This window comes from Seriola aureovittata, chromosome 3, assembly GCF_021018895.1.
Source record: "Seriola aureovittata isolate HTS-2021-v1 ecotype China chromosome 3, ASM2101889v1, whole genome shotgun sequence".
NCBI classification, from domain to species: Eukaryota; Metazoa; Chordata; class Actinopteri; order Carangiformes; family Carangidae; genus Seriola; species Seriola aureovittata.
The window spans coordinates 5,974,015-5,999,898 of NC_079366.1; the positions used below are offsets into that span (position 1 = coordinate 5,974,015).

The window sequence follows — 25,884 nt, forward strand, 5'->3', positions numbered from 1 at the left end:
ATTAATTTGGTTCACCTGTCCACAATAAGAATCCACTGTGACACAGGTGTACGATCAAATCCCAAACTTTTACTTTGAAAGAAGCTTGTTTCACTTCCGGTGGCCACAGCTGCTCCTGCCTACTTCTTGCACGCAGCCGTCCCCCCTTTGAGTCCTCTCTCCTCTTGCCAGCAGCAGACCTCCGCTCTGCCAACTTCTCTACGGCGTTGCGTAAAGACAGGTGAGTCAGAAATATACTTTTGTCTCATGTTTCACTTTCAGGGCTTCACACAATATCCGCTCAGCACGGCCGGGAGTAGTAACAGTTTAGGCGGGGGACAAAGAGCAGCTAAAGAAACCGGTGTAGTAGGTGAAGCTAACGTTTAGCTAGCCAGGCAGTCTGGGTATGTTTCTCCCCTCCTTCTTAAGTGTTTAGGCCTGTCTCTGTCTTTGTCCCCGTGTTGCATCTTACAGGAAAGACTGGCCAATGTCCCCTCGCTTTGTTCGACCTCTGCTGCTGCTGCGACACCGTTTGGCAGAGGGCTGTAGAATTTAAAACCTTGAGTTACACGGGTGAACTTTGACCAAGCAATGTCTGCGGCGTGTAGCACCACAAACCAATCCAGACGACAAAGGAGTCATAGCTTTTGTCTGCTCTTGAATTATGACGACGGCAGAAAAATAAAGAAAATGTCTTTGTACACAATTCTTTCACTGCACCATCGAATTACATCAGTTTCAAAGAGTCAGCCATTTATGGTTTCTGTGAAAAGGTTTAAAAATGAAACTTAATGATATTTTTACATGTCTATGTAACTGCAGGGTAAAACTGCAGACAGGCAGCCTAGCTAAATAATTGCATGAATATCACTCATTTAAAAACGTGTATACAGCCAATAAGCACCCCCTTATTGGTTTGCCTTATCATGGTTATGTAAGCCTTCTAATAGGCTATTGTTCCCTGCTGGCTGAACATGACTTGCATGTGACTTTACAAGCTTTTGAACCATGCACCAAAGTGATGCAAAACCTGGGTGTCTGTTTCAAACCTCAGGCACCTGGCACTTTTTAGTCTGAATGTCATATTTGTTCTTAAGTTCAAGTTGCCAAAGGATTTTGCTGCTATCACAGCCCCAGGTTGTGCCTCAGGCTCCACCCAGCTGCACTTAATAATATAATGGTTTGTGAACATCAGGAATTTTCTGGTAACTGTATGTGCTATCTCATCCACAGTCATTTATCACCACCACCATGTCCGCTGGAAATGCTAAGATTGGCAAGCCTGCCCCAGACTTCAAAGCCACAGCTGTAGTGAATGGACAGTTTAAGGACATCCAGCTGTCAGACTACAGAGGTAACTGTTATTATGACAGTCTGTGTACAATGATAGTAATTGGATTTATCTACTCAATCTAACTTTGTTTTTACAATAAATATAGACCCAATCTTTTCAGTTTATATAGAATAAAAACAAGGTTTTTATATTTTTGAAGACATTTATGTAGGTTAACCAGACTTAATGCTGTCCTCATTTTCCCCCTGTGCTCTTTAGGGAAGTATGTGATCTTCTTCTTCTACCCTCTGGACTTCACATTTGTGTGCCCTACTGAGATTGTGGCTTTCAGTGACAGGGCAGATGAGTTCCGCAGCATCAACTGTGAAGTTATCGGCTGCTCCATTGACTCTCACTTCAGTCACTTGGCATGGTGAGAATTCCTTGTAGTTACAGGGAATTATGAATCGAGTTTGACTGTTATTTTTGTGATTGTAGGCTGTGGGAACCTAACGGCTTCACTGGTCCTGAGCCAACACTTAAGAAATAATAATATTCACACAGTTGTGTAAGCAACTTTAGCAAAGGTTTTCATTGTACTGGAACTGTTTTTGAGAGTGCATTTCATCTCTGGTATTTTATTCTTGCCTGTGATGAAGAGCGTCTCTCCTAACCCTGTCACAAATGATACACAACAATGCAAGTCTCTCAAAGTCTCTAAAATACAAAAAGCTATTACACAGGAGGAAGCCAGGAAATGCAAGTGTATGGTTTAAACTTTACTTTCTTAAGAGCCACTCAGTAGTCAGATCTATCTAATGTGGATTGGTATTGGCTATTTTTGATGTAGGCATACTTTATGGGTAGTGTGCACTAAGCAGCTCGAATATGTAGGGAACCTAAAAAAATATTGGAGTAGGATTTTGTAGATATCATCAGATTAATAAATGTCTCACGTTGGGACGTTCCTAGTTGGCAGTTTCTAATTACACCGTTAATGGTGAGGATTTTTGGCAGATCTGAAGAAGCACCCACCCGAGTTTATCAGTTTATCTCCCGTCACTCTGCTCCTCTGCAGAGTCTTGATAAGTTCTGAGGTAACGGTCTCTGAATCAAACTGCACTTACACAATAAACACAATAAAAAGATGACGAATCTACATTCAGCGTGTTGGTTCGATGTTTGATATTATTTGATTTGACAGTTTTTGTGGTAATGTTGCTCAATTAGGCCATCTTCTGTCTTACTGAGTTAACATGTCACTGTTTGGTTATAAGGAACCGCGTTTATTCATTGACTGCATCAGTTATAAAAGTCTTATCTCAGATTTCTGTTCTTTTATTTTGTAGCATAGGTCCTGTTCTTTGGTTCATCTCTGCCTAATGGATAAAACTGCTGAAGGCTACTTTGTGGTCTGTGTGTAACATCACCTTAGTTTTATCCATAAAATACTTCTACATGCACAGGGTTTTGATGGGATTTTTTAAAAACGTACTTGAAGTACATTACATCAAGTTAGAATAAGCTAGAGTCTTGTAAGGCTGTTGCCTTATGTGAACTTGGAACATTAAATGCATTTTGGATTAATTATTAATTAGAATGTTTTTATTCCTACAGGATCAACACACCAAGGAAGCAGGGAGGTCTAGGTGCCATGAACATCCCCCTTGTGGCAGACCTCACCAAGACAATCTCCAGAGACTACGGTGTGCTGAAGGAGGATGACGGCATTGCATACAGGTTGGGCAGACTGCTTGTGTCATCTTAATTGAAGGCTTTGCTGCAAAAGCCCAGTAGTCTCTGTCTAATGGGAGCTTGGTAGCATGTATTACCTCTGCTCTATGATTACTATGATGACTAAGTAAGCACTGAAATGTGGAGAGACTAAAGGATGTAGATGTAACAATTTTGTGCAATATTATAACGCGAGTTTGTGCCTCTCAGGGGTCTATTTGTGATTGACGACAAGGGCGTCTTGAGGCAGATCACCATCAATGACTTGCCCGTGGGTCGCTCTGTGGACGAGACTCTGCGCTTGGTGCAGGCCTTCCAGCACACTGACAAACACGGAGAGGGTGAGTAAAATCTCTGTATGCTGTGTACTCCCAGTTTAAGGCTCTGGCATCAGTTAATGTACAACATTACACTCCAATATTACATGTAAAAACACAATACTTAGTATTTTGTCCTCCTTTTCTTTTACAGGAACTGAAAAATCACAAATTTGTTAAACATTTAAAGTAATGTTGCCTGTAGTTGTAAACTGACTCGGAGGGTTCAGTTTATAGACATGACCTTGCATTGTTAGTTTACCCTCCTGGGTATTTACACATACACTTTGTCCTCAGGGTTTTCAAACTTCATTGCTTGCCACTGAGACCTAATGGTACGCTTTGTCCTCTCTCCTTCTCCACACAGTGTGCCCTGCTGGCTGGAAACCTGGGAGCGACACCATCGTCCCTGATGTCGAGAAGAGCAAAGAGTTCTTCTCCAAGCAGTAAATGTGAAGGTCTTCTTGCTGACTTCCTAACCGTAGCACTTGCCTTCAGATGAGAGGTGTCCCCCATGAAGCAGTATCTCATGGCGTCCAGTCTAATCTATTAAACCTAACAGCATTTCGGAACTTGTTAGAAAAAGATCCTTTTATCTTTGTTTGTCCCGTTTACAGTTGGTAGGGCGACCTCGTAGTCTCAAGCACTGAACGTCTAGTTGTTTTGTTCCTTTTTCAGAAAAAAAGTATTGATTTTTTTCCTTGCTGTCATGAGTAAATCATGTAACCATCTTTATTAAAGCAGTGGGGAAAATTGTGACTGTTTCGTCTGATAAATGTAGCAGGACTCTACAATCAATGTCATTCCAGATGTGTCCTCTAGGTGGTGCCATAATTCTTCCAAAAACTTTCTCTTTCTAGTTTAGTGACTGTAAAGGTTGTACATGTTGTTGTTGTTGTTGTTATTATTATTATTATTATTATTATTATTCCAGCAGACATTTGTGACAATGAACTCGGTGTGTCAGGAAGTGTCCTGTGCCTGCGTCATGAGGCTGTGAAGTCTTGGTTAATATTGGAATTATTGTGGTGATTGACTCAGCATAACAACCTGGTGTTGCCAAATGGCACCAAAGCTTCTTGGGAAATATTGGATTGTTGGAAATGATTCAACACAGACCTGCATGACTGTCCCAACTACACATACCTAGTTACCTATATTTTTCCCACTATGTTTAATATAATTTCCAGTGCAATTATAATGCCTTTTTCCACTATCATTGAAGTAAAATAGGATGACACCCAAGTAACCACTCTTAGTTTTATTTATTTATATTAAGTATTATTATTATTATTACTAATGAGCTACTGGACACCTGCATTTCCCCATGGGGATAAATAAAGTATCTACCTACAGAAATATAGTGGGATATATCATCACTGTTCAGACACAGTAATCCTTAATGTCTAAGTTTATACAACTTAGTGGGCACTTTCTGTTACACCTGGATCCTACATACTATTTGTGACCCCTACTCTTCCACAACAGTTACGTCTGTCAGTGTTGTCACTAATTCTTGTAATTTCAAACTAGCTCTTAACCATCAGACAGAAAGTCTTCTCTGCATGTTTGTCTGGAACCTTTTGCAACCATTTTTCCTGAGCTAGTGTTCTCACGGCTTGTTTTGGGAAATTGAAAGCAGAATGGGGAAACTCCCTTAACTCGAATAAGCCACTCATCGACAAAACCTCTTCATTTACACACACACACACACACATTGTGGTGTGAATGGGGCGTGAAGGGGGGAGCGCAGCATTTCTGACTGGCAATGTAGGAGGGAGTTCCCGGAAACCTTTTCGTGATGTGACGCTAGTCAGCTAAATTGACCATATATGGAATGACGTATGTACGTCAATAGGGAAACAATCCTACGCTGGGACGTCTACAACGTCAGTCAACTGCTACTGTAAACTTCTGTGCTGACCAGAAAGATCACTGACAACAGTGCGGTTGCGCTAACGAGAATCACTGTGATAAATAATGATTCCTAAGAAGTGGCGGTTTTAAATACACATAAGCTCAAAAAGAAACAACACCAGATATTTCTTAGTTTCATACTTTCGTTTACTTAAATATACTGTACAAGTAAAAAAAGACAGGCTCATCAGGCTCAACCTGACAAACACAAATAACTTACATAAGAAGCATCACAATCAAAAAAACAAAATGTAAACAGGCAAACCCGAGACGACACTTTTAAAAACTTATTCAAAAATGCCCTAAGTGTTTTAGTCTTGTATGATTTCTGTGTGGAGGCTACTTTTCTTTCAGCCAAAGAAACCATGATGATCCAGTTCTCTCATACTATGTATAAAGACATTGTTCATTGTGTTGTCAGTGCAGTCATTGTCCAGTGTTTCTAAAAGTGCAATGTTACTTCAATAAGACTTCACTTTGGGCGCTAACATGAGCTGGCAGCCACTGCTCACATGTGTCATGACTTTCTGTTTGAGTTGGGCCACCTGCTCCCGCAGTAGAGAAGCCGTGTTTGACAGTCCGGCGTTGTCTGTTTTCAACACCTTCACTTTGTCCTCCAGACGAGCGATGCGCTCCAGCTTGCGCCTCCGACACTTTGAGGCTGCGAGCCGGTTCCTCAGCCGCTTGCGCTCCGCTTTGATCCGCTCCTGGTTCTCCAAGTCGATGGGGGACATCGGCGGAGAGCCGTTGTCGCTGCTTTGCATGTCGGGAACAGTCTGAGGCTCCTCTTTCAACCCGCCGAAGCGCTGCGAGTGGATGCCAGCACTGGCCAGGGAGTGCTGGAAATGGTGAGATCCGTGCGCAACGGCCTGAGGATGCTGGTGGTACTGGTGGTGGGGCAGGTAGCTGATAGTGGTGGATGGGTAGCTGGCTGCAGAGGACAGGCTGGGGTTATTGGTGCAGCTGCCCAGTGTGGTGTACTCGAGCGGTTCTGGCTGCATGGAGGAGCCGAACACAGAGGCTGGAGCCGAACAGCCAACGCCACCGGTGCCGATGGACACGTTTGGAGGAGCCATCTGGTTCATCTTGTGTAGATCGTCCAGTGCTTTTACAAAACCTTCAGCAAAGCCCTCCTGCTCCTCTGTGATCCCGCGGTTGTACAGGTACTGGGCAGGTGTCGGCGTTGTAGTGATGACCCCGTTGCTGTTTTGGATGATGAGTCGCTCCAGTTCAGGAGAGGCGAGCTTCAGAGAGCCCACGTCCGCCGTCCCCGCTGAATAGAAATCACTGTCGGCGCGCAGGTGCTGTGACTTGAAGTTTGAGTTCCGATATGATTCGGAGAAGTTCAAGTTCATATTCTGCTTTAGCAGCTTGTAGTCTGGCAGAGCTGCGCCTGGATGGCCATAAGCAGAGAGAAACGAGTCGTCATAAAAAGGCTGTTCCATTATTGTGGACATATTTCAAATCAGACAGTCAAATACAAGAGTGCGCTGCAAAGATGCTGCTCGGACACCGAGGCTTCAGTGTCCCAACTGATTCAATCTCCAGCACAAAGTCCCGCTGTATTATTTTACTGAAGATCAAAGTTATCAAAAACAGAGCAAAACTTCCAAAATAGTGGAACTGTACTGTACCAAGTCGTCGATTTGTACCTTTAGTTGGATTCAAAGCGGAGTCCAGTGACTAATTCAGATGTTTTCAATCCACTCGTGTGTAGGAGAGTCTTTTCTGCTCTCAATCAGACTTCCGCTTCTGTTTCCTCTTTACTGACAGCCGGCCGGCGCGTTCCGTTCTATTTATACAATCCGGCGAGAAGCGCTCCAACCAACCTGCTGATTGGTTGTTTGTGTCCCCGCCTCCGGGATGTCAGATAGAGTAGATGACGTTGTTGCCAGGAACAGGGACTGTAAACAAGACGAAGCCTATTCGGCGTGGGGGAAACTCAAACCAGGTAAACACGCAAAAGACCTCGTGCGCATCCACACTCCTTATTATTTATTAACAAGTCAGTTTAAATGTTTCCCACAGCGCACAGTCATTCAAGGCTCTATTGGGCTATTCCAGTCAAAATGGGACACCTACAACACTCCTGCGACCACTCTGTCTGTTTCCCTCAGCAACAATCCCAGCGGTCAGGATATATAGTCTACTCCGGTGCTGAGTCATGCGATCCAAACTGATATCGACCGGTCCATATTTGGGTATCCTGGCGCACCAGTTCCTCCCTGACAGGAGCGGGAAGCCAATCCCATCCTGGCGCGCTTCCAGTTCTCCGGGATGTGGGAGGCGGAGGAGGAACACTGCTGCGCTCCTTCACCCTGCAGGCAGGGAGAGGATGGGTAGGTGGTGTTAACTGTTGGGCGTGATGTCCTCAAAAATGCAGGGAGCATAATGGCTGTCTGGCAAGAAAGGACATATGCTCAGTCTATCAGACAGAGGAATGCATCCATGTGATAAAGAAAAGTAAAGATAACGAACAGACAAGCCTAATACTCAATGATGGAAGGAGGTAACACTCAGCAAACTTACTCACCAACTTCTGCTTTAGTACTTTTAATTTGTCACGTAGGAGTTACATGGTTGTATCATTAGAGTAATAATAAAAAAGTCATACTAGCTCATTTCTAACTGGGTCTTACTCTTAGCCAGTTGTTGTGTGGGTTTATTATGTGTACTGAACTGAACACGTTACTATAGAAATTACAGGAGCGTAAACAAATGACAGAGCCTCAAAGGTATTTGAGGGTGAAGACATGACCCCTGAGCTGAACACCTGTTTGATAGAAAGACGTCTTTGTCTTCTGTGTTTGGTAATGACCTCTGAATCACTTCCCAGAGGGCAGTGCACCCATACACATTAGGATCTTCCAATTTGACTTTCCGACGTCCTCCTTACCTATCCTCAGAACAAACAAGTTCTCACACATATCAGCTGTAATATTAAGCACATAGTAACAATGTAAGCTATCCCAGACCATTAAAGTTAATGGCAATATCACAAAGTTGCACTGTGAGTAAAACAATCTAAATATAACTTCAGTATCTCCAGTGTTTTTCAATGACAGGCTCCTGTCAGACTGTGCATTTTCATTTCATACTGGATTTGAATTACAGGTTAAAATCCTCTTTTGAAGTTGTGTGTGGGGTTTTCCCTCATAGAATAAGACCACGTTGACCTTTGAATCTTTGCCATTATCTTTGCACCAACCACACATCTTGATTAAATGATAAATCGGGTGTACCATTTCTATTGGGCCTCACCAGAGCTGCTGCATTTTAGGAAATTTATTTAGAATATCTGTTGCAACATCAAGTTGCATCCTTAGTGCTTCCTCAGTTTGTGGGAGTCAAAAGTTGCAGAGGTTTGGCCAGCTGTCACGCAGCGGTCAGTGGTCAGCTTGGGCCAAGCTCCTCCCACTAAAACAGTGGTCCGATGCACCAGTTAAATCTCCTGTTAGTGAGAAGAAATCTAAGGGGGAAACAGAGAAACAGAAGTAGTTTCAGGGAAACAGAGTGAAGTATCACTCAGTGGTCAGTTCCAGTTTCAGAGTGACCTAATCCACTTACTAAAGGTCAGTAGAGTCACTGCTTTGAGATATCACAAAACTGTGACCTCTTATCACATCTGGTTCAATACTGATAAACATTCACTTCTAATTAGACTATAAATAAATGGTTCTTAGGATGACAATTCTTAGGACTATTAATTTCATTTACATATTATTGTTTTTTTTTGAAGTGTTGATCCATAAGGAGACATATTTGTGGTTTTAAGAACCACAAACCGTCTCAATGTAGTTTAACATCTCCTCTCTCAGGCTTCTCTCTGGAGCTCTAGTAACAACAGGTCAGTGTTTGGCTGACTGTTAAAATGAAAATATAGCAGATTTCAGGCCTGGTGTACTCCTGAGAGTGGTAACTGCTTTGTTGTGACATCACAAAGTTACAGAAATCCTGACGTTTTAAGGCTCAGTTTCTGAATAAAGGCTGTGTGCATTTCTCTGTGGACTGAGCACTTTGATACTTTCACAGTATTAATATAGAACCTAGACCTGCTTTATAATCAAAGAAGACATAGAAATCTACCTTTATACAATATGGGACCTTTAGATTTGCATATGCAGGGGTCGAGTAGCTCAGTTGGATGAGCATCCGCCCCATGTGTAGAGGCTACAGTCCTCGCTGCAGTTGGCCCCAGTTTGAGTCCCGCATCGGACAAGCCCTTAGCTGCATGTCATTCCCCCTCTCTGCCTCCTCATTTCCTGTCTCTCTCTACTGCACTATCAATAAAGGCACAAAAAGCCTGAAAAAAATAAATTAAAAAAAAAAGAAGATTTGCATGTGCAAGAAATTCTGCTATGGAATATTTACATGTGACTTTTCTGTTTGAGACCCTTAATATGCTCTGAACAATTTCACGCACATGTGCACATGATTACATGTGGCAATGCACAGAAATTCTTAGAGGCGCAGCTCAAACACCTCATACATGCAATTTTTTCAGCTTTTTTGAGTGCTGGTGTGATTGAGGTTGACAGAAAGGGTGACAGAGAACAAGCGCAACAGCAGAAATATGAAAAAAACAAAACATGAACGCAACAGTGGTGCATATAGGTGCAATCAGCCTCAGCGGTGCAGACGACCCCCGTGGCTGAGCCATACAAAGACACTTTATCTGTTCTTCATTGGTTATTAGCACCTCACTGGGTTACGTGATGACTACTGGCTGTGCCTGGGAGAGATACCGAGGGCATGTGAAGTGAACTGTAGCGGGTTAGAAGCCCGCAATAGCATAGATGAGAGGAATTAATTGAATCTGACACATTGTATTGTCATTTAGAGGAAAGTCTATATGTCAAGTACACACCTATACTTGTTCAGTTATGAATCATGCTTCCAAAATATGTTTTTTTTACTGAGAATTCATTCAACTATCTGGAAGTGGCCAGGACTGCTGACGGAGCTGATTTAACCACATTGTGAAAAAGTCATAAAGTATCTAAGCTGGGATGAGTTTACAGAACATTAGAGCTAGCCAATAAAATTAGTGATTTGGATTCACAAAATGAGGGTTGTCTTTTTATCACTAGAGGACTTGTGATACTTCAAATTCATTTAGCTTGCATGAGTATTTACTTATCAGAAAAAAAATCCTGTTTGGTATCATCCTCTCTGACCATGCTCTGTAATTACTTCTCTGACTTCAAATACAAAACTTTTGTCAGAAAAGGACAAAACGGAAGAATGCCTGAAAGCTGCTGATGTTCATTTGGCCTTCATCATGACTTTAACTCCCTCCTTTCCTTCTCGCCTCCCACCGCAACCTCTGCAGCTTATTCAGGCACTAAAACACTGGCCAGCTTTATCAAATGAACCAGAAGTAACATTTCTCTTGCATCTTTGGCAAGGTCTTCCACGCTGGAAGCTTGGTGACCTGGAAGTGGCCTGTAGGTGTGGTGAGTCAGGTAGGGGTGTTCATCAGGGCAAAAAGCTGGCTGTCCCTGCGAGGAGAGGACAGCTCACCCCCTCACACAGCACATTAAGTCAGAAGACTGTTAGTCCTTAGAGAGCGTGTGAGCCACTTAAATTAATGCTAACAAGCAGCCATTGTCAATTTCTCTTTCACCCCCTCCTCCTCTTTCTGAACTGAACCCTCTCCCTGCACCAAAAGCCTTTTCCTTTTGTCTTCTTCCCCTTCATCGTTATTTGGCTGCCCGTGGGAAATTGAACCATCTTGTGCATGTAATCGCTTTAATGAAGGCATGTTTAATCAGCATATTCTTTCGTCTGTAGCTTCCAGATAGTGCCAAGGAGCCTTGTAGCGATGAGAGACCTTTAGCACAAGACAAGATGATTGCTGAGGCCAAATGAGTGTGGCAGGGAAAGACAGTCAGACCCAACTGTCCCCTCGGGCAGACGTAACGCATATGGAGCTGTCCTTCCCACTTCCCCTCCATCTACATGGATGCTTAAACTCCCTGTCACTCTGCCAGTCTATAAAAAAAAGGCAAACAGCAGGAAGTGGGGTTGGGGGTGGGTGGGGGTGGGGGGGTGTTTAATTAGGTCTAATCTGATTTCACATGCCCATTTGGTTTATTAATTGAGCTGGCTCATTGTTGCCTTTTTTGTTGGAAAGAGACAAAAATGTGAACTTCATTATGAGGGGGTGAAACTGAGCGTGATGGTGTTAACTGTGGGGTTAGGAGTTGTGTTGATATATTTTGGTCAACCCTGTTGCAGACTGTGGTGTCCTTTGTCCGATTCTCATCAAATTCCCCCAGTATCAGTTTTATTGTATCTGTCTACATTTATGCAACAAAGGTCTGCAGCTACACTATAGTGGCTCTCTGTGGCTGCATTTAGGCTTTGAGCCAAATGCTAACGCAGGCATGGCAACATCCTCATAATGCTACAATCCTGATGTTAAGCAGGTGTAATGTTTAATATGTTCACTATCTTCTTATTTCATGAATTTATATCTATCTATCTATCTATCTATCTATCTATCTATCTATCTATCTATCTATCTATCTATCTATCTTAGTTTAGTGTTAGCATGCTAACATTTACTAATTAGCACTTATGCAGCTGAGGCCAATGGGAAATTTTCTGACTTTCAAGTGTTTGAAAAACTGAAACTTTGGCCTGATGGTTGTGTTAGATGAAAAGTCAAGGGATCACCAGTCATTGCAGTTTATCCTGAGGGGAACATGAATGTGTGTGCCAAATTTCATGACCATCCACCCAGTAGTTGTTGAGATATTTGAGTCAGAACCAAAGTACTGACCAAAAGACCAACATGGTCATCACTGAATTCCCCCAATATCAGTTTTATTGTATCTGTGTACATTTATGTGTATTTATACAGAACTCAATATAGAAAAGAGCTGATAAAAAGGGAAGAATCTTACTTTTTATGACTCTTGTAGGAGAAGTGCCTGAAGTGGATATGAACTACAAAAAAAAAAAAAACATAAATGCACCCAGACAGGTCAGAAACAGGTGTCAAATAAGCATAATAGTAAAATGACAGAGGTGAGTAATAAGCAAAACACGCCCTTTTCTGCAAACGCACCCAAACAAGACACATCATACGTTTGCTGTGAAACTATGAGGGCTGATATACTGTAAGTGACTAAAAGGTTGCTCACAGTGTTGTGACATCATTCAACCTTATAGTGCAGAAGTCCATATCATTATGATTACAATAAAATACATGGAGCATGGTACATTCTGTATTTGTTTTAACCCTAAATAAGCCACATGCAGACACACAGATGACAACTGGATTCAGATTTGTTCTACACTGGGGGGTCAGGGAGGAGAGGTGGGATGTGTTTCAGAAGTTTGATTCCTCTGTCTGACACTGGCCAAGAGTTCCTCTTTGTGTAAATAGGAGAAGTGAGTGTGAGGTGGCAGGAGGCCAGGGTGTGGAGGATTTGGGTACACCGCATTTTCATTTCCTCAGTAAGTTGCGGTAATGGGCCGGCTGCGGTGATGGTGTGGCAACAGCAGCGTTGAAAAGGTTCATGTCAGGAATCATGCTAACGGCTGCACCAGATCTGCAGATGTCCAGGACTGATAGCTCTTTATACAGGATGTATTAAAATTAGATGTTAAGTAGGAGTTTTATATCACACCACTGCTGCCTTGATTAACCTTTATAAATCACACAGCGCTTGCTGAGTGATGTCTGTGTTTTCTAATATCTAATTTTATCATCATATTCTACATCATTAGGAAGTAAATTAAATCTTCATGTCTGCTAATATGCTATTACACAACTGTCAACAAAAGTGTGTCAAAGAAAACGACAAGTTGCGAATTCAAGGCAGGACGTGTGCCAGACTGCTTCTTGGCTGGGAGCAGTAATTCCCTGGAGCCACTGTTGGTTATCTGTTAAACGCATGGTGACAACAAGACTCCAGGCTTTATGCTAAGCTAAGATAACCATCTCTTGGCTCCAGCTTTGTATGTACTGTACAGACATAAGAGTGGTATCAATCTTCTCATCTTAACTCTGAGCAAAGAAGCAAATAATTTTTTTTTTTTTTAATGTTGAACTATTCCTTTAACATTGGAAATTGTCTTTCCATCAAATATTTGTACACAGCCCTCATGGTAAAATTTGTGCTTAATGCAGTCTTCTCCCTGTGTGCATTTGTGACAAGGTACAGTTTGTTGTTGCATATCTACCATGCATGTTATGTTATGTTTTGTTTTTTTTCAGTATTTCCTTTTTGGATCATTCAGTGTTCATGTTTCTAAGGATAGATGAAGTGTATGGTCGTTTTTTGGGCCTCGTGTAAATATCTCACCCTTCCGTTTGGCATGTCTGTAACATCACTCGCCTAAAGTCATTGCTCCCACGAAAATAAAGAGGTGGTGAAAATATGTATTGACCTGTGAGAAAGATGGCTCATTCACATGGCAGGGCAGATGGTAACATTAATCACAGTAGCGGGTAAAAGACTTGGCTTATTTACTCTCGGCATGTAGAATGAGTAGCTGTAGTATTGGTTTGAGGTTAGTGCCTCACTTCAGCCTACACAATTTCCCAGCAGGAAATTTAAATGAGAGATGATAGCTATGTTTATCTTTCAGTGCAAAGACGGTGTCGCTTATGGTAGATACTTACTGATACAACATGATGTTTCTGGGCATATCTGGTTGCTGTAGTAGAGGTTTGAAATCCAAACAACACACCCAGGAAACTGATTTCCAAGAACTTTTCTGTCTCTATCTAATTTATCTCCAGTCTCTCTGTCTCAACATGTGTTCAGATGCATTTCTATAAATATCAATAGTCTACTCATATAGAACATTAATTGATGTGCCTTGTCTGTTTGAATCTTTCACATCTGCAACTGAGAGCATGCATTATGAGAAATGTTTACCAAAGAGACACTACGTAGATACAGGGAAAGGACAGTGTGTCTAATCATGTGGTTACTGGCGAGATCAATGGTGCGAGTTGGGCTGAAACTGTGTAGGCGCCCAAAAGCGCATTCTGATGCTCTCACTGCTGCTGATGATCATTGAGACTCAGCACTTCTAGACTTCATTGCTTCCTGTAAATAAAGAGATGTGAACAGAAGTGGATGCCATGATACGGCAGCCTGAGAATACTTAATTATCATGAAAGTCTAGGTCCCGCAAAACTGGTGTAACAATGAACAGAAGAGTGTGGAGCACTTGTTGATTTATGTAGATAAGTTAGGTTTCATTATTGAACCTCTGTGTTTGTCCCAAGCAACAGAGAAGTCAGTTTCCAACCCATTGATTCATTAGAACAGCGAGTACATCTCACTGTATTCCACAGAGTGATGTACATTTTGATAATGTGGCAGAGTGATGATGCCCACGCTGTCCCGGTTTACTGGTTTCATTGTTTTCAGACAGATTTGATCATACTTTAAAAGTTTCAAACATCCAGTAAATGTGTACAACTTTTTTATAGGCCTTAATACAATCTCATCACAATGTATCAGTCCTATAATATTCAGCATACAGCTCAACACTAACATAATATTAATCCCATAATCAAATTGTCTACACTGAGAGGGATTACAGTCATAATACATGCTAACTTAATCTCCTAATTAGTCATTCAAGCCCCTAAAACTTTCATCTGAATTCAGCAGTCACTCACTCATTATTTACTGCCAGTTTCACAGCAATGTGGAGATGACACCAGCAAGCAATAAGCCCACTTCTATTTTACTTACCAGAAGTGGTTCACCAGTATGGGTTTTCACACACACTCAGTTCTATGTGCGCGCACACACACACACACACACACACGCTCACACACAGACAGGAACTTTCCTGTCAAAGGATAGTTGTTCTCTTACCAAGAAAGCCGAGTGAGAGAGTACAAAGGCGGTCAAAGGCAATTGCTTTTTTGATCTACATGCACTGAATGCCTCCACTAAATGCTATAATAGGATCATTGATAATTGGTACCAACTTGTACATGAATATCAAACTGTGAGGAGAGGCGTTTCAGCCCTTGAATGAGCAGATATTACTGCCTGTCTGCTCCATCATTTACTGTATCTGCTGTTTTCAAGTCCTTTTACTGACATGTGGGTATGTTTGTGATAATTAGGTGTGAGCCTTTTATCTGAAGGCTCTATGATGTAAAAAGAATTTCCTGATAAATAAGTACTGTCATATTCAAGCCTAGGGACCTTTTAGTGCAATACATATGTAAAGGTAGCCTGCATGGGTGGTTGTGTTGGTCTGCCACATATTTAGCATCATCATCATCATCACACAGCAAAGGGGGAGATATGTTAAAGATATGACAACTTATAAATTACACACATTAGCAAGCCATTTCAGCCCAAAACATTACACATCATGTCTCATCAAAACAACAAACCACAGATGCTTGTTGTAAACATGAGACTCATTTGTGTCACCTGTACATTCACATTCTCTGTTCAGTCCCCCAGCAACATGACACATATGTGTACACTCAAATACACACACACAAGGGGCATTTTGTTTTTGCATGTCTTCAGTTTTATGTAGATTCAACAGTGTTTACTCCTGTGAGGGGTGACTTTGAAAAATCACAATGTAAAAGATCTTTTACCTTGACTTCTATTGACTCTTGATGAAAGTATAACTGAGCTAATGATTTAGCTCTCACAGCTCTATTTGTAAGTTTTCTCTGCTGCAGAATGTGATTTCTTGCTGGGAGCGCGTGGTAGTGATTGACGCTTGACAAGAGATTCCGCCATTGTTGCGTTTGCAAGACGAGAGGTTATAATTCGACTTCTGAGCAGCGCTACGTCTTCCGGACAGATTGAAGGCTAAAGTAAGTCGCTATCAGAAACTTCGTTAGAAGAAAAGACGTGATAGAGACAGAAGTTAACATTGGTGTTGCTTTCCACTACTTGAGACAGCTCTTGGCGAGTAAAGGAGTTTGATGCTGAACTCGCAACATTTCTTCTAGACCTGTAAGTAAACAGCTGTGAATGCTAATGTTGGCTATATAGCAATAGCAAAATTTACAAATAGCTCCTTTAAAGTTGGTCTTGAAGTATATGGTTTGTTTGAATTGAGAATATATTACTTTTAATAGAAAAATTAACTCAATCCTTCTCAAGCAAATAAAAAGCTAATTCGTGAGCAATTAAATGCATAATTTCTCAGTTTAACACAGGGGTTATGCTGCTACAGACGTAATTGGTCTGGTATGACCAGTAGCTTATGGTGGCTAATGTTTGTAAACTTCAGCTGTGTAAGTTTGGTGACTTGATTATCTTCTCTACGTATTTTATTGTTAAACTATAGTTTAGTATTTTACATTATCCCAAAATTGTCACTTTGTGGCCTGGCCAGTGCACATGTTACATGATACTTCATCAAGTGTTAAAAAATGCAGAAAAGATTTTGATCAAAAGTTTCCTTCAAAGTATTATCCAGTTAAGAGAATTTAAGGGCTAAATTGTCAATTCATGAATGCTTCATTCACACGTGTTTTTAAATTTGTGTCCGAATTATTTTACTCACTGTCCTCATCTGCTTTTTATCACATAATTTTTGTGAGTCCCACCCCTCATATTTACTCCCCTTGCATTCCCATGAGAGCAAAGGGGAAAGAAAGACGCAGCAGGGGGGAAATCGCAGAGTCATTTGTAGTCATAACTTCTACAAAAAATATCCCCTGTGCACAAACACTGAAATCCAGAAGTGGTGAACACTTCATTTTTAACATTTCCAGAAGCGATGAACCACATATGCTCGTCTCATGTATTCATCAGGACATTTGGTTTCATTTCAGGACGGTGCAGATTGATCACATATACACCGAAGCCATTACTGATGAGTTACTTGAAAAGCCTCCTCATCGTCCACAGCAATCTGTCAGGTAGTGGTAGAGACAGGCGTGACTGGGAGCGGTCTACTGACACTTTCATCAGTATGCATTGGAGTGAAACCACTAATATATAGAGACTGAGAGAGAAAGCTTTTAGTCAGACAACCACAGCCAACTCAATTCTGTCTGGCAGTGAAACGGTTAAACTGCACTTTTGCTTTTTTCTGCCTCCCAGCTGTCTGGTATTACTGGTGGAGTCTTGTGCCCAGAAATGAGGTGGAGGGTATTATCACTCAATCAGATGGGTATGGTAGTAACCATCAGGCAATGTGTAAAAAAGATCTTTTCTCTGGCTAAAAGTTTTTCTCTGGAAAACCGCATCCTTTTGTTCCTTGTAGCTCTTCCTCTCTATCCGTACATCTATCTGCCTGTTTGTCTGCCTCTAGTTCTCTTCCCGTGAACATGCATTATGTGTGCTTTGCTGAGCATGCTGTTTGACCTTGGGGTGTTTTTTTATGCAGACATGCTTGGCACAAGCAGTGTATTTAAAATTCTGCCCAGGGGCAACACTTGACCCTTGTTTACAATGCGGGAACACATAGGTGCATGCATGATAACGATGAGACAAAGTCGTCTTGTCATGCAGTTGCTTGATCAAAGCAAATACACATACAAGTGTGCACATGCAGGCACTATTGTTCTGCAGACACATGGCTAATTGACCCCTTGCTAAATCCTGATGTTCTTTGGTTCTATCATGGAAAGCAAGTAGGCAATTCATAGTAATTTTTTAAACTGAAAGTCTTTACTTTAAGAAAAATTTAGAGAAGTAGGTTTTGCATTTCTAACTGATGACTCTCAGTTTTGTTGGCTGCAGCTAGCTTGCAGATATCAGCAGTAGCTAGCAAGTGAATTGACGCTAATTTCATGAATAGGTTGAAAGCTTCATCTCAAGATGACTTTTTATTGTTTCCAGCTGACTTCTTTTAAAATCGGTTAAAGGAAGTTAAATAAGTTGATGTGTCATGTCACTCTCAGTCTCTGATGTCTGTGTAGGTTAAAATTTGCAGGACTGTTCATGTATTGAAGGCTAGAGCTCATTAGCCCTAGCATTATAGTACAGTATCAAAAGTTAATTAAAATAGTATTTATGTTAGCATAACCTTGGATGCATGAAATTATTATTATTAATAATAATAATAATATCTGGCATCATGCTCTTGGTTAAGGAGTGTGCCAGGGATTGCTGAAGTATAAACTTCCCCAAACCAAATAAAGAACAAGAATAATATTACGACTGTTAATATTACTCTTACTCTGCAGTTTTTTATAATGCAACCTACCATACAAAATAATGTAGAAATGGCCTGCTCCTTGGCCTTGGAAGTAACACTAGGTTGCAAGTAGTAAGCTAGTGGCATGCTAAAGATTACATCTTATATTAGAGAACACTTTAATACATTCCTAATGGATACCATTACCAAATGGATAAATTGCAGATTATTAGTTTTACATTACATTTTTTTTAAAGTATATTTTTTTGGGCTTTTTATGCCTTTATTTGATAGTATAGTGGAGAGAGACAGGGAGGCAGAGAGGGGGAATGACATGCAGCGAAAGGCCGTCCGATGCGGGATTCGAACCGGGGCCAGCGAGGACTGTAGCCTCTACACATGGGGCGCCTGCTTAGACCACTACGCTACACGACGCCCCTACATTACATTTATTTGGCGTGAAAACACATTTGTCCACAGCAACTTTTCTTCCATAAACACACATATGAGGAGCTTTTGCTTTACCACACGAAAAACATGACAACAAACTGATTTAATTAGCTTAATCTGAATTGCAAATCAGTTCTCTATGCATGCTTCCTCTTTTTTATTTACCATCTTATATTTTCATACTCATATAAGTAGACATTCGTGCCATTGTGGCCTTTTATTCAATGTGTGGGAGCAGAGAATGTCTTGTAAATAAAGTTCGGACTGATATAGTACTTCAGAAGTGCTGTGAGTGAGACTGTGGTCCACAGTGAGAGTGGCTCTCATTCATAATACACTGAAACACGCTGAGTTACTAACCTCACATCCTGTGCCATATGCAGCAGGAAATGCTTGATTTCCTGTAGTGAAGTGTAGGTGGGGGCTATTGTGTGTGTTTTTTCTGTGTGTGTGTGTGTGTGTGCGTGTGTGCGTGCGTGTGTGTGTGTGTGTGTGTGTGTGTATCTGATCAAGTGTCAACATTTCATTTACATATGGAGATCTATCAACCGGTTGACTTTTCTCAGAAGCATCCTCGGAGAACAGTCCTTAATTAAAAATGATGAACTAGATCACCCTGTTTATTTTTGGGGATAATAGCTTCCTCTTGATGGTTATTAGGTTCCTGCAGATGTGTTAGGGTCATTAGCAAGTTGGAAATTGCAGAGAAGTGTGAAGTTCCTTATCAGCAAATCTAACAAGCAGTAAAGGAAGTGCACCCGATATTGTCAAATCCATCCACATCTGTCGTTTGTTCATTGTCTCTGTCCCTAAATGACGTCAATGAATTTCTGAGCAATTAGATGATCTGAGGATAGAGTTGACACATTGAAATATTATGTGACTGTGTTGCAAAACAAATTCAAACCTCTTCTTCTTTGTAACAGTTTTTTACTCAAAGGCATTTCTCTCTGTTACTGAGTGTTGTTTTAAAGAACTTCATATATTATGACTAATTTAAGACGGTGTGAGGAAAGGAGTCCTTCTGTAAGTTACGCAGAACTGTTGAATTCACCAGAATAAATGTCCTTGTTTCGCAATTTTGGCCACATGGCGCTTGACTAATAAACTTTTAACAGCTGATTTGAACACACACACACACACACACACACACACACACACACACACACACACACACACACACACACACACACAGATAAGTGACAAATGAAAGGAAAAACCAACATAAAGTGTCTCAGTGTCTCTCTCAAATCTCCAGCCCTGGTGACTGTGATGGCCATAGTATATGGCACATCATTTACCTCTACTCATCAATTCATTCAGTGACCCCTATGGATGTAGGCTTCATCATCCTGGAAGAGACCACTCCTCTCAGGATAGAAATGTCTCATCATAGGATGAAGGTGATCACTCAGAACAACTTTATATTGATTTGTAGTGACCCCTTCCCTCGAAGGGGACAAGTGGATCCAAACTATACCAGCAAGACAGAGCCACTGGATCCCCTCACTGCAGGGGTCAAGCATTCAGGCCTGTACCTGTTCTCTTGGTGTACACCACACATGCACTCCCCCACTTGTTGAGAACATGGTGAAGGATGACTCATCTGACCATATCACCTTTTCCACACCTCTGTAGACCAATGCCTCTGGTTTTTGCACCACTGTACTTTCACATGTACATTCATCTTTGTAATGAAGGGTTTATGCACTGAAACCTACTATAATATCCCTCTGTATGTAATTGTGGACAGACTGCTCTTGCTGACACAGGCTGATCATGCATTCACATTCTCAGTCACCTGAGAAAGAGCTGCTGTATGAAAGCCTACCAGTTAAAGCCTTGCCCGGCCATACAGTAGTTAATGTATGGCACTAATATGCAAGCATCACAGTCAGCTATTTACTGACGCCTTCACCATAGATCTAAATGCAGATGTCACTTTGGTCAATGTTCCTATTGAAACACTGACCAGTTCAGGTGTCTTTGAGATTGAAGCTCCTGCCATCCTTGTGCCATCAATGAACCCTCTTTCAGAGTTACTTATATCTCTCAGAATCCACATTTTTAAACCTGCCACGGAGCTTTGATTGGATGTTAACTGCCTAATTGTCCATGCAGTGCATCTGTGGGGAAGCATCTGCTTTTGTTATGTTCCTCCACTCATCACTCATGTATCCTCTTATTTGCCCCATGTGCACATAACCGGCACCTCTGATCCCCCAAAATACTATACTGTTGTCAAGGAAACAGCCAAAGCCTATTAAAATTGTGCATGCGTATATGTTTGTGTGTGTGTGTGTGTGTGTGTGTGTGTGTGTGTGACAGTGTGTTGTGCATCTTGGAATAGCTTCAGTGACGCATGCATTTGCTCGCGAATACCATGCCAGCTAACCGCCCTCTTTCACCTCCCCATTCGGTGTTACAACACACATCCATCTGTCCTCCCATCCTTTCCTCCTTCTCTCTTCCTTTCTTTTTCTTTTCTTTTTCCCCTCTCCTCTCCTCTCCTCTCCTCTCCTCTCCTCTCCTGTATTCAGGCTGTTGTGGAACATTCACTCCTCCCTCTTCATGGAAAATATGAAGCTCCTATGGGATTAAATGTTTCCCCCCAACCCACTGATTGATTCCTGTTCTTTCCGATCGTCACATTTTATTAGCGTTAAACCTCACGAAAACTACAGAAGAAACATAATCATTCAATCCTGCTAATTTTGGCTGATTTGATTAAGAAGTTGTTTTTTTAAAAACGAATTTTCACCAAGAAAAGAAGAATGCACCACAGGCTGCCAAAGCTTGTTAGTTCGTGATATCAGTGTTAGCAAGTCTGCTTAAGAAGCATGTAAGGTTTATTTTTACAGGCAGTAAAATCCCATAAGGGAGCGATGACTTCATATTGTCTCTGATTAATGGTTCTACATGAGGATGGGGGCTGGATGGAAAACTCAGCCAAAATCCTCCATCCCTTCAAGGCATCTACAACCTACATTTATACAACAACCAGGCTCTGGTGTCAAACTTTAATCATATTTTTGTATCTTCCTGTTGAGTGAAAGGCCGTCCAGCTGCCATTTTACACATGACACAGATCTCATTATTGTTGATCTTACAATTATCCCCACACATAAATAAAAATGTCAGTTTTGCTCCAAGATCTTGTATAACAGGCTTGGCATGTTTCAGGCTGTATCATCTAATCTGGATTAATTTTGACATGACAACAATAGCTATATTTAAATACTAATCCCTAATCCACCATCAAAGACATTTAGGACTGTTATCTGCCATTACTGATAAATATAAACTTTAGGCCAATGACTTTTATGACTTCTGATCATCACATCAGCTGCACATGATTGACTCACATTTAGCTACATGAAGGAAAAGAAATGTAGACGATAAAAAGAGTGACATCTGACTACATGTGATAACAGATCACAAGGTATAATGTCATCAGATCCCAGTTTTCCTGTTTGTTCATCCTTAATATAACACCACTGCACCGTGATCAACTCCCATCTACAGGAGCTCAGAGGGCTGCAACCAATAAAGTTTGCCACAGTTCAGCATTTTGGCAAGTGATTGCGTGTTTGTGAGAGTTTGTGATGTGTGTGTGTGTGTGTGTGTGTGTGTGTGTGTGTGTGTGTGTGTGTGTGTGTGTGTGTGTGTGTGTGTGTGTGTGTGTGTGTGTGTGCGTATGACTCGCTCTGAGTCACTGCTGTCCCCCTGGGTGCACAGCCAGGGCAATGCAGAAGGGTTTGTGTGTGAGTGTGTGTACATGTCCGCATGCATGTGTGCATATTAGCATCCATACATTTGTGTGTGTGTGTGTGTGTGTGTGTGTGTGTGTGTGTGTGTGTGTGTGTGTTTATTTGTCCCATGGAGCTGCCCAGACCTGAACACCCTCCTCTGATGACTCAAGACTGTGACTGCATCCAGCACTGAATCTTTTTTTATTTCGAACTGTCCAAGTTTATGTTCTTTTACAATATTGTTTTGTAGTCCAATCTTTTAAAGGATAGTGTCTTAATGTTCTATATATATTTCTTATTGTCAACAAAACCCCTAAAGAGACCTAAATACACCATCCTGCTGCTATAAAACTCACAAGAGCTTAAAATGTGTATCAATCCACAGCTGAAAATAGTCCCTGACAAATGTGCTATTTCTTCCTGTTTGAGAAACATTTGCTAAAAACAACAGTGCCCACCTGTTTAAAGATATTTGTGAACATTTTTTAAAACGTGGAAGTATATGTTTGTGACTTGTTTTTAAAGATGTATGTCTTCATAAATACCATAGAGCGAAAATGAGCATGAATGCTCCCTCTAATTCTCTCCTGACTTTAAGGCTCTGACACCTCAAGATAAGATAAGACAAGTTAACTGGAATAAAAGGCAAAAGGACAAAAAGATGACTTGACAACCACAAAAGCAAAAACAAGAAGTCCTGAGCCAGCTGGTCTAAATCGTGCGAGCTGCCATTAATCAGGCCGCCTGTTGGGTGTGAACAGATTCGACTGATAGCTGGTCCACCTGAGCTTGAGCATGTGAGTCACTCCCACCAGCAGGGGAGTTGACAGAGAACAGATACTATGGAGTCTTCCTCAGTGGAGTCAATTAAGCTGTCAGCATGTGTGTGATTGGAGCAGGACCTGCTGTCTGTGACTCAGGATGCTGCCTGTGAACCAAATGGAAAACCAGCATCATTTCAGGGGTTTGAGTCTGTTTTTTGGGGGCCTCTGTCTGGACTGACGGGAGGAGATGGAAAGATGAAAAGAAAGGGAGAAGGAGGGTTTATTCCCACAATGATGATGTTTTGCTATTTGACTTTATAATAAAGTCTTTTCCTGGCAGCAGTGTGGGGGAAGGAAACATGATGGAGGTCTATTCCAGACAGTCGGCTTAGATCAAACATGTGGCTTTCCTGACGGGAGTGTACATGATGTGTGGTTATTTGTGTGATTTTGTGGTTGTTTGTGTGAGTTGAATATTTAAATCTTCTGACCACTAAGAATAATTAAAAAGATATTTGGCAAACTGTGTTGACATTGATAAAGCTGAAATTATAAATCGTCTCATTCAGAACATATAGTGTCCATATGACCTGTGGTTGAACTGAGTGGAAGAGAGTGAAGATCACTTTCAGACAAGCTGTCATGTCCCACACTCAGTGAATAAGTTGTTTTAGTAGTGGCTGAACAAATAGCAGGAGTGGGGGGGTGGGGGGTGGGGTGGGGTGAGGGGGGCACCATCAACATTTCACTGAGAGGACCCACGGAGGTTAAAAGCTCCACGTGTAGACGTTCAAAGACGACACGTCTGAAACTAAAAAGGACCCGTTTCAAACTGCTCCAGTGACTCACTGCTCCTTCTCCCAGGCTTTACGGGAAGTGGAATGTGTTTTTAATTCTTCAGTCCCCCCCCCTCCTCCTTGCTTTGGCAGAGTAGCGGATGGTCATACTGTGGGTTAATGTTTGTCTGTCTGTGTGAATATTGTGGTGTGTCTGTTTATTCATGTGTCCATACTCAATGGCAGCTGGCCCAAATTATCTCACTGGTGTCTAGAGAAAGTTAACAAAAGCCACTCAGACTGAAAGTGTGGTTTCTGAGTCCAAAACACCAGTTAAGTAAAAGCTAATATTGGAATCAATCAAACAATTTATATATTTTAGATTTAAAGGTTCAATACAAGAAAATATAAAACAATAATTTGAAGTTTTGGAAAATATGATTATTTGCAATCTCAAGAAGATGAATGTCTGTATGTTAAATATAATGCTATACAGCCAGCCCTCAGTTAGCTTAGCTTAGCTTAGCTTGGTGTATATACTCGAAAGACTGAGAAACAGCTTGTCTGGTTCATTCTCAAGCTAACAAAATCTGCCTACTAGCATTTCTAGAAGTCATTAATTAAAGGTCCATAATAGTAAAAAAAGACATGGACATGTAGATGTCCATGTCTTTTTTTTATTATAAAGCAGGTCTAGCTTCTATATTAATAATGTAAAAGTATCAAATCGCTCAGTCCACAGAGAAATGTACACAGCCTGTATTCAGAAACTGAGCCTTAAAACCAGCTGTCAGGACTTCTGTAACTTTGTGATGTCATAACAAAGCAGTCACCACTCTCAGCCATGTCCCAAGCCCCGCCCACCTGGATCCACCACCCAGCCTTGCAGGATTTGGTTTCTCAGAGTGTTTACCTGAAATCTGCCATATTTTTATTAGATCACTAGTCAGCCAATAAGAGGAGAGACTCACAGCCTCTGAGTGGCTCACTGATTCGTTGTTAAAACCATAAATATATCGTCTTATCAATATCAAAACTTCAAATAAAACACAGGAAAAGTGTAAAATATAAGCAAATATAGGGAAAGTGAAGCATAGGTTTAAAGCCACAGCGCCATCAATTAAAAGCAGAAAGGAGGCACTTTTTTCCCTGTTAAACCTTTCAGTCCCAGGCCAAAAAAATTATCCATTTATCTGCTACGTCGTCTCAAATTAGCCACAATTATAGTTGTATTTGCCATTGTCTTTTTCAGAATAAAGGCTTTTTGAAAATTAGAAATATTTGATATGTATAGTTTCATCAAATATTTACGATGAATTATATATATGTAAAGTTTAGTTTTGCCTTGAACACTTCTTTTACAAAATGCATTTTTTCTGAATTGTGACAAATTTTAGACATGAGGCTAAAATTCATGAAGTGCAACAACAAACATTTACTCAAACCATGTCCCCAGCCATCCTGACTTTTCAAGGGTCACCACCTAGAATGGAAAGACAGAGGGTTTGTTGCACACTTTGCATTTTTCCTCTTTGATCCTTAACATAATATCAGAAATCCTGATAATAATAATTTATAGTTTGGATTGCTAGCCTTTGCCACAAGTCTTCTAGCAATGCCAGTAAGCATCACATAACATCTGTGTAATAACTGTCAATCAAAAACATCAGTCCTCCACCTAATTCTACCTTTGTGAAGCTCAAATTGTTCTGTTATTCTCTATTGTATTGTGCTCTAAAGGTGTCTGTTAATGCGTCCACCCCCCTGTACTTCAGTTGTTTTTTTAGTAGCTCAAGAATAATAAGAGCTTTTATA

At 41.2% G+C, this 25,884-nt stretch overlaps 2 protein-coding genes across 3 annotated transcripts; one reads left to right on the forward strand and one right to left on the reverse strand.

Moving 5' to 3' along the window:
* The first annotated feature begins 86 nt into the window (after positions 1 to 86).
* prdx2 (peroxiredoxin 2) lies at positions 87 to 4,062 on the forward strand. Its single transcript, XM_056373049.1, has 6 exons — positions 87 to 220; positions 1,213 to 1,333; positions 1,532 to 1,685; positions 2,870 to 2,992; positions 3,197 to 3,327; positions 3,671 to 4,062. The coding sequence occupies exons 2-6, from the start codon at positions 1,231 to 1,233 to the stop codon at positions 3,751 to 3,753; spliced, it is 594 nt and encodes a 197-aa protein (XP_056229024.1). The 5' UTR covers positions 87 to 220; positions 1,213 to 1,230; the 3' UTR covers positions 3,754 to 4,062.
* A 1,283-nt stretch (positions 4,063 to 5,345) lies between these two features.
* On the reverse strand, positions 5,346 to 7,323 carry LOC130167077 (transcription factor JunB-like). Of its 2 annotated transcripts, XM_056373047.1 has the most exons (2): positions 6,873 to 7,323; positions 5,346 to 6,613 (listed from the first exon to the last, which is right to left on the reverse strand). In XM_056373047.1, exon 2 carries the CDS (start codon positions 6,573 to 6,575, stop codon positions 5,682 to 5,684), a length of 894 nt encoding a protein of 297 aa, XP_056229022.1. In that variant the 5' UTR covers positions 6,576 to 6,613; positions 6,873 to 7,323; the 3' UTR covers positions 5,346 to 5,681. The 2 variants fall into 2 exon arrangements, with proteins under 2 accessions (XP_056229022.1, XP_056229021.1); XM_056373046.1 differs by having other exon boundaries at positions 5,346 to 7,322.
* Positions 7,324 to 25,884: the final 18,561 nt, after the last annotated feature.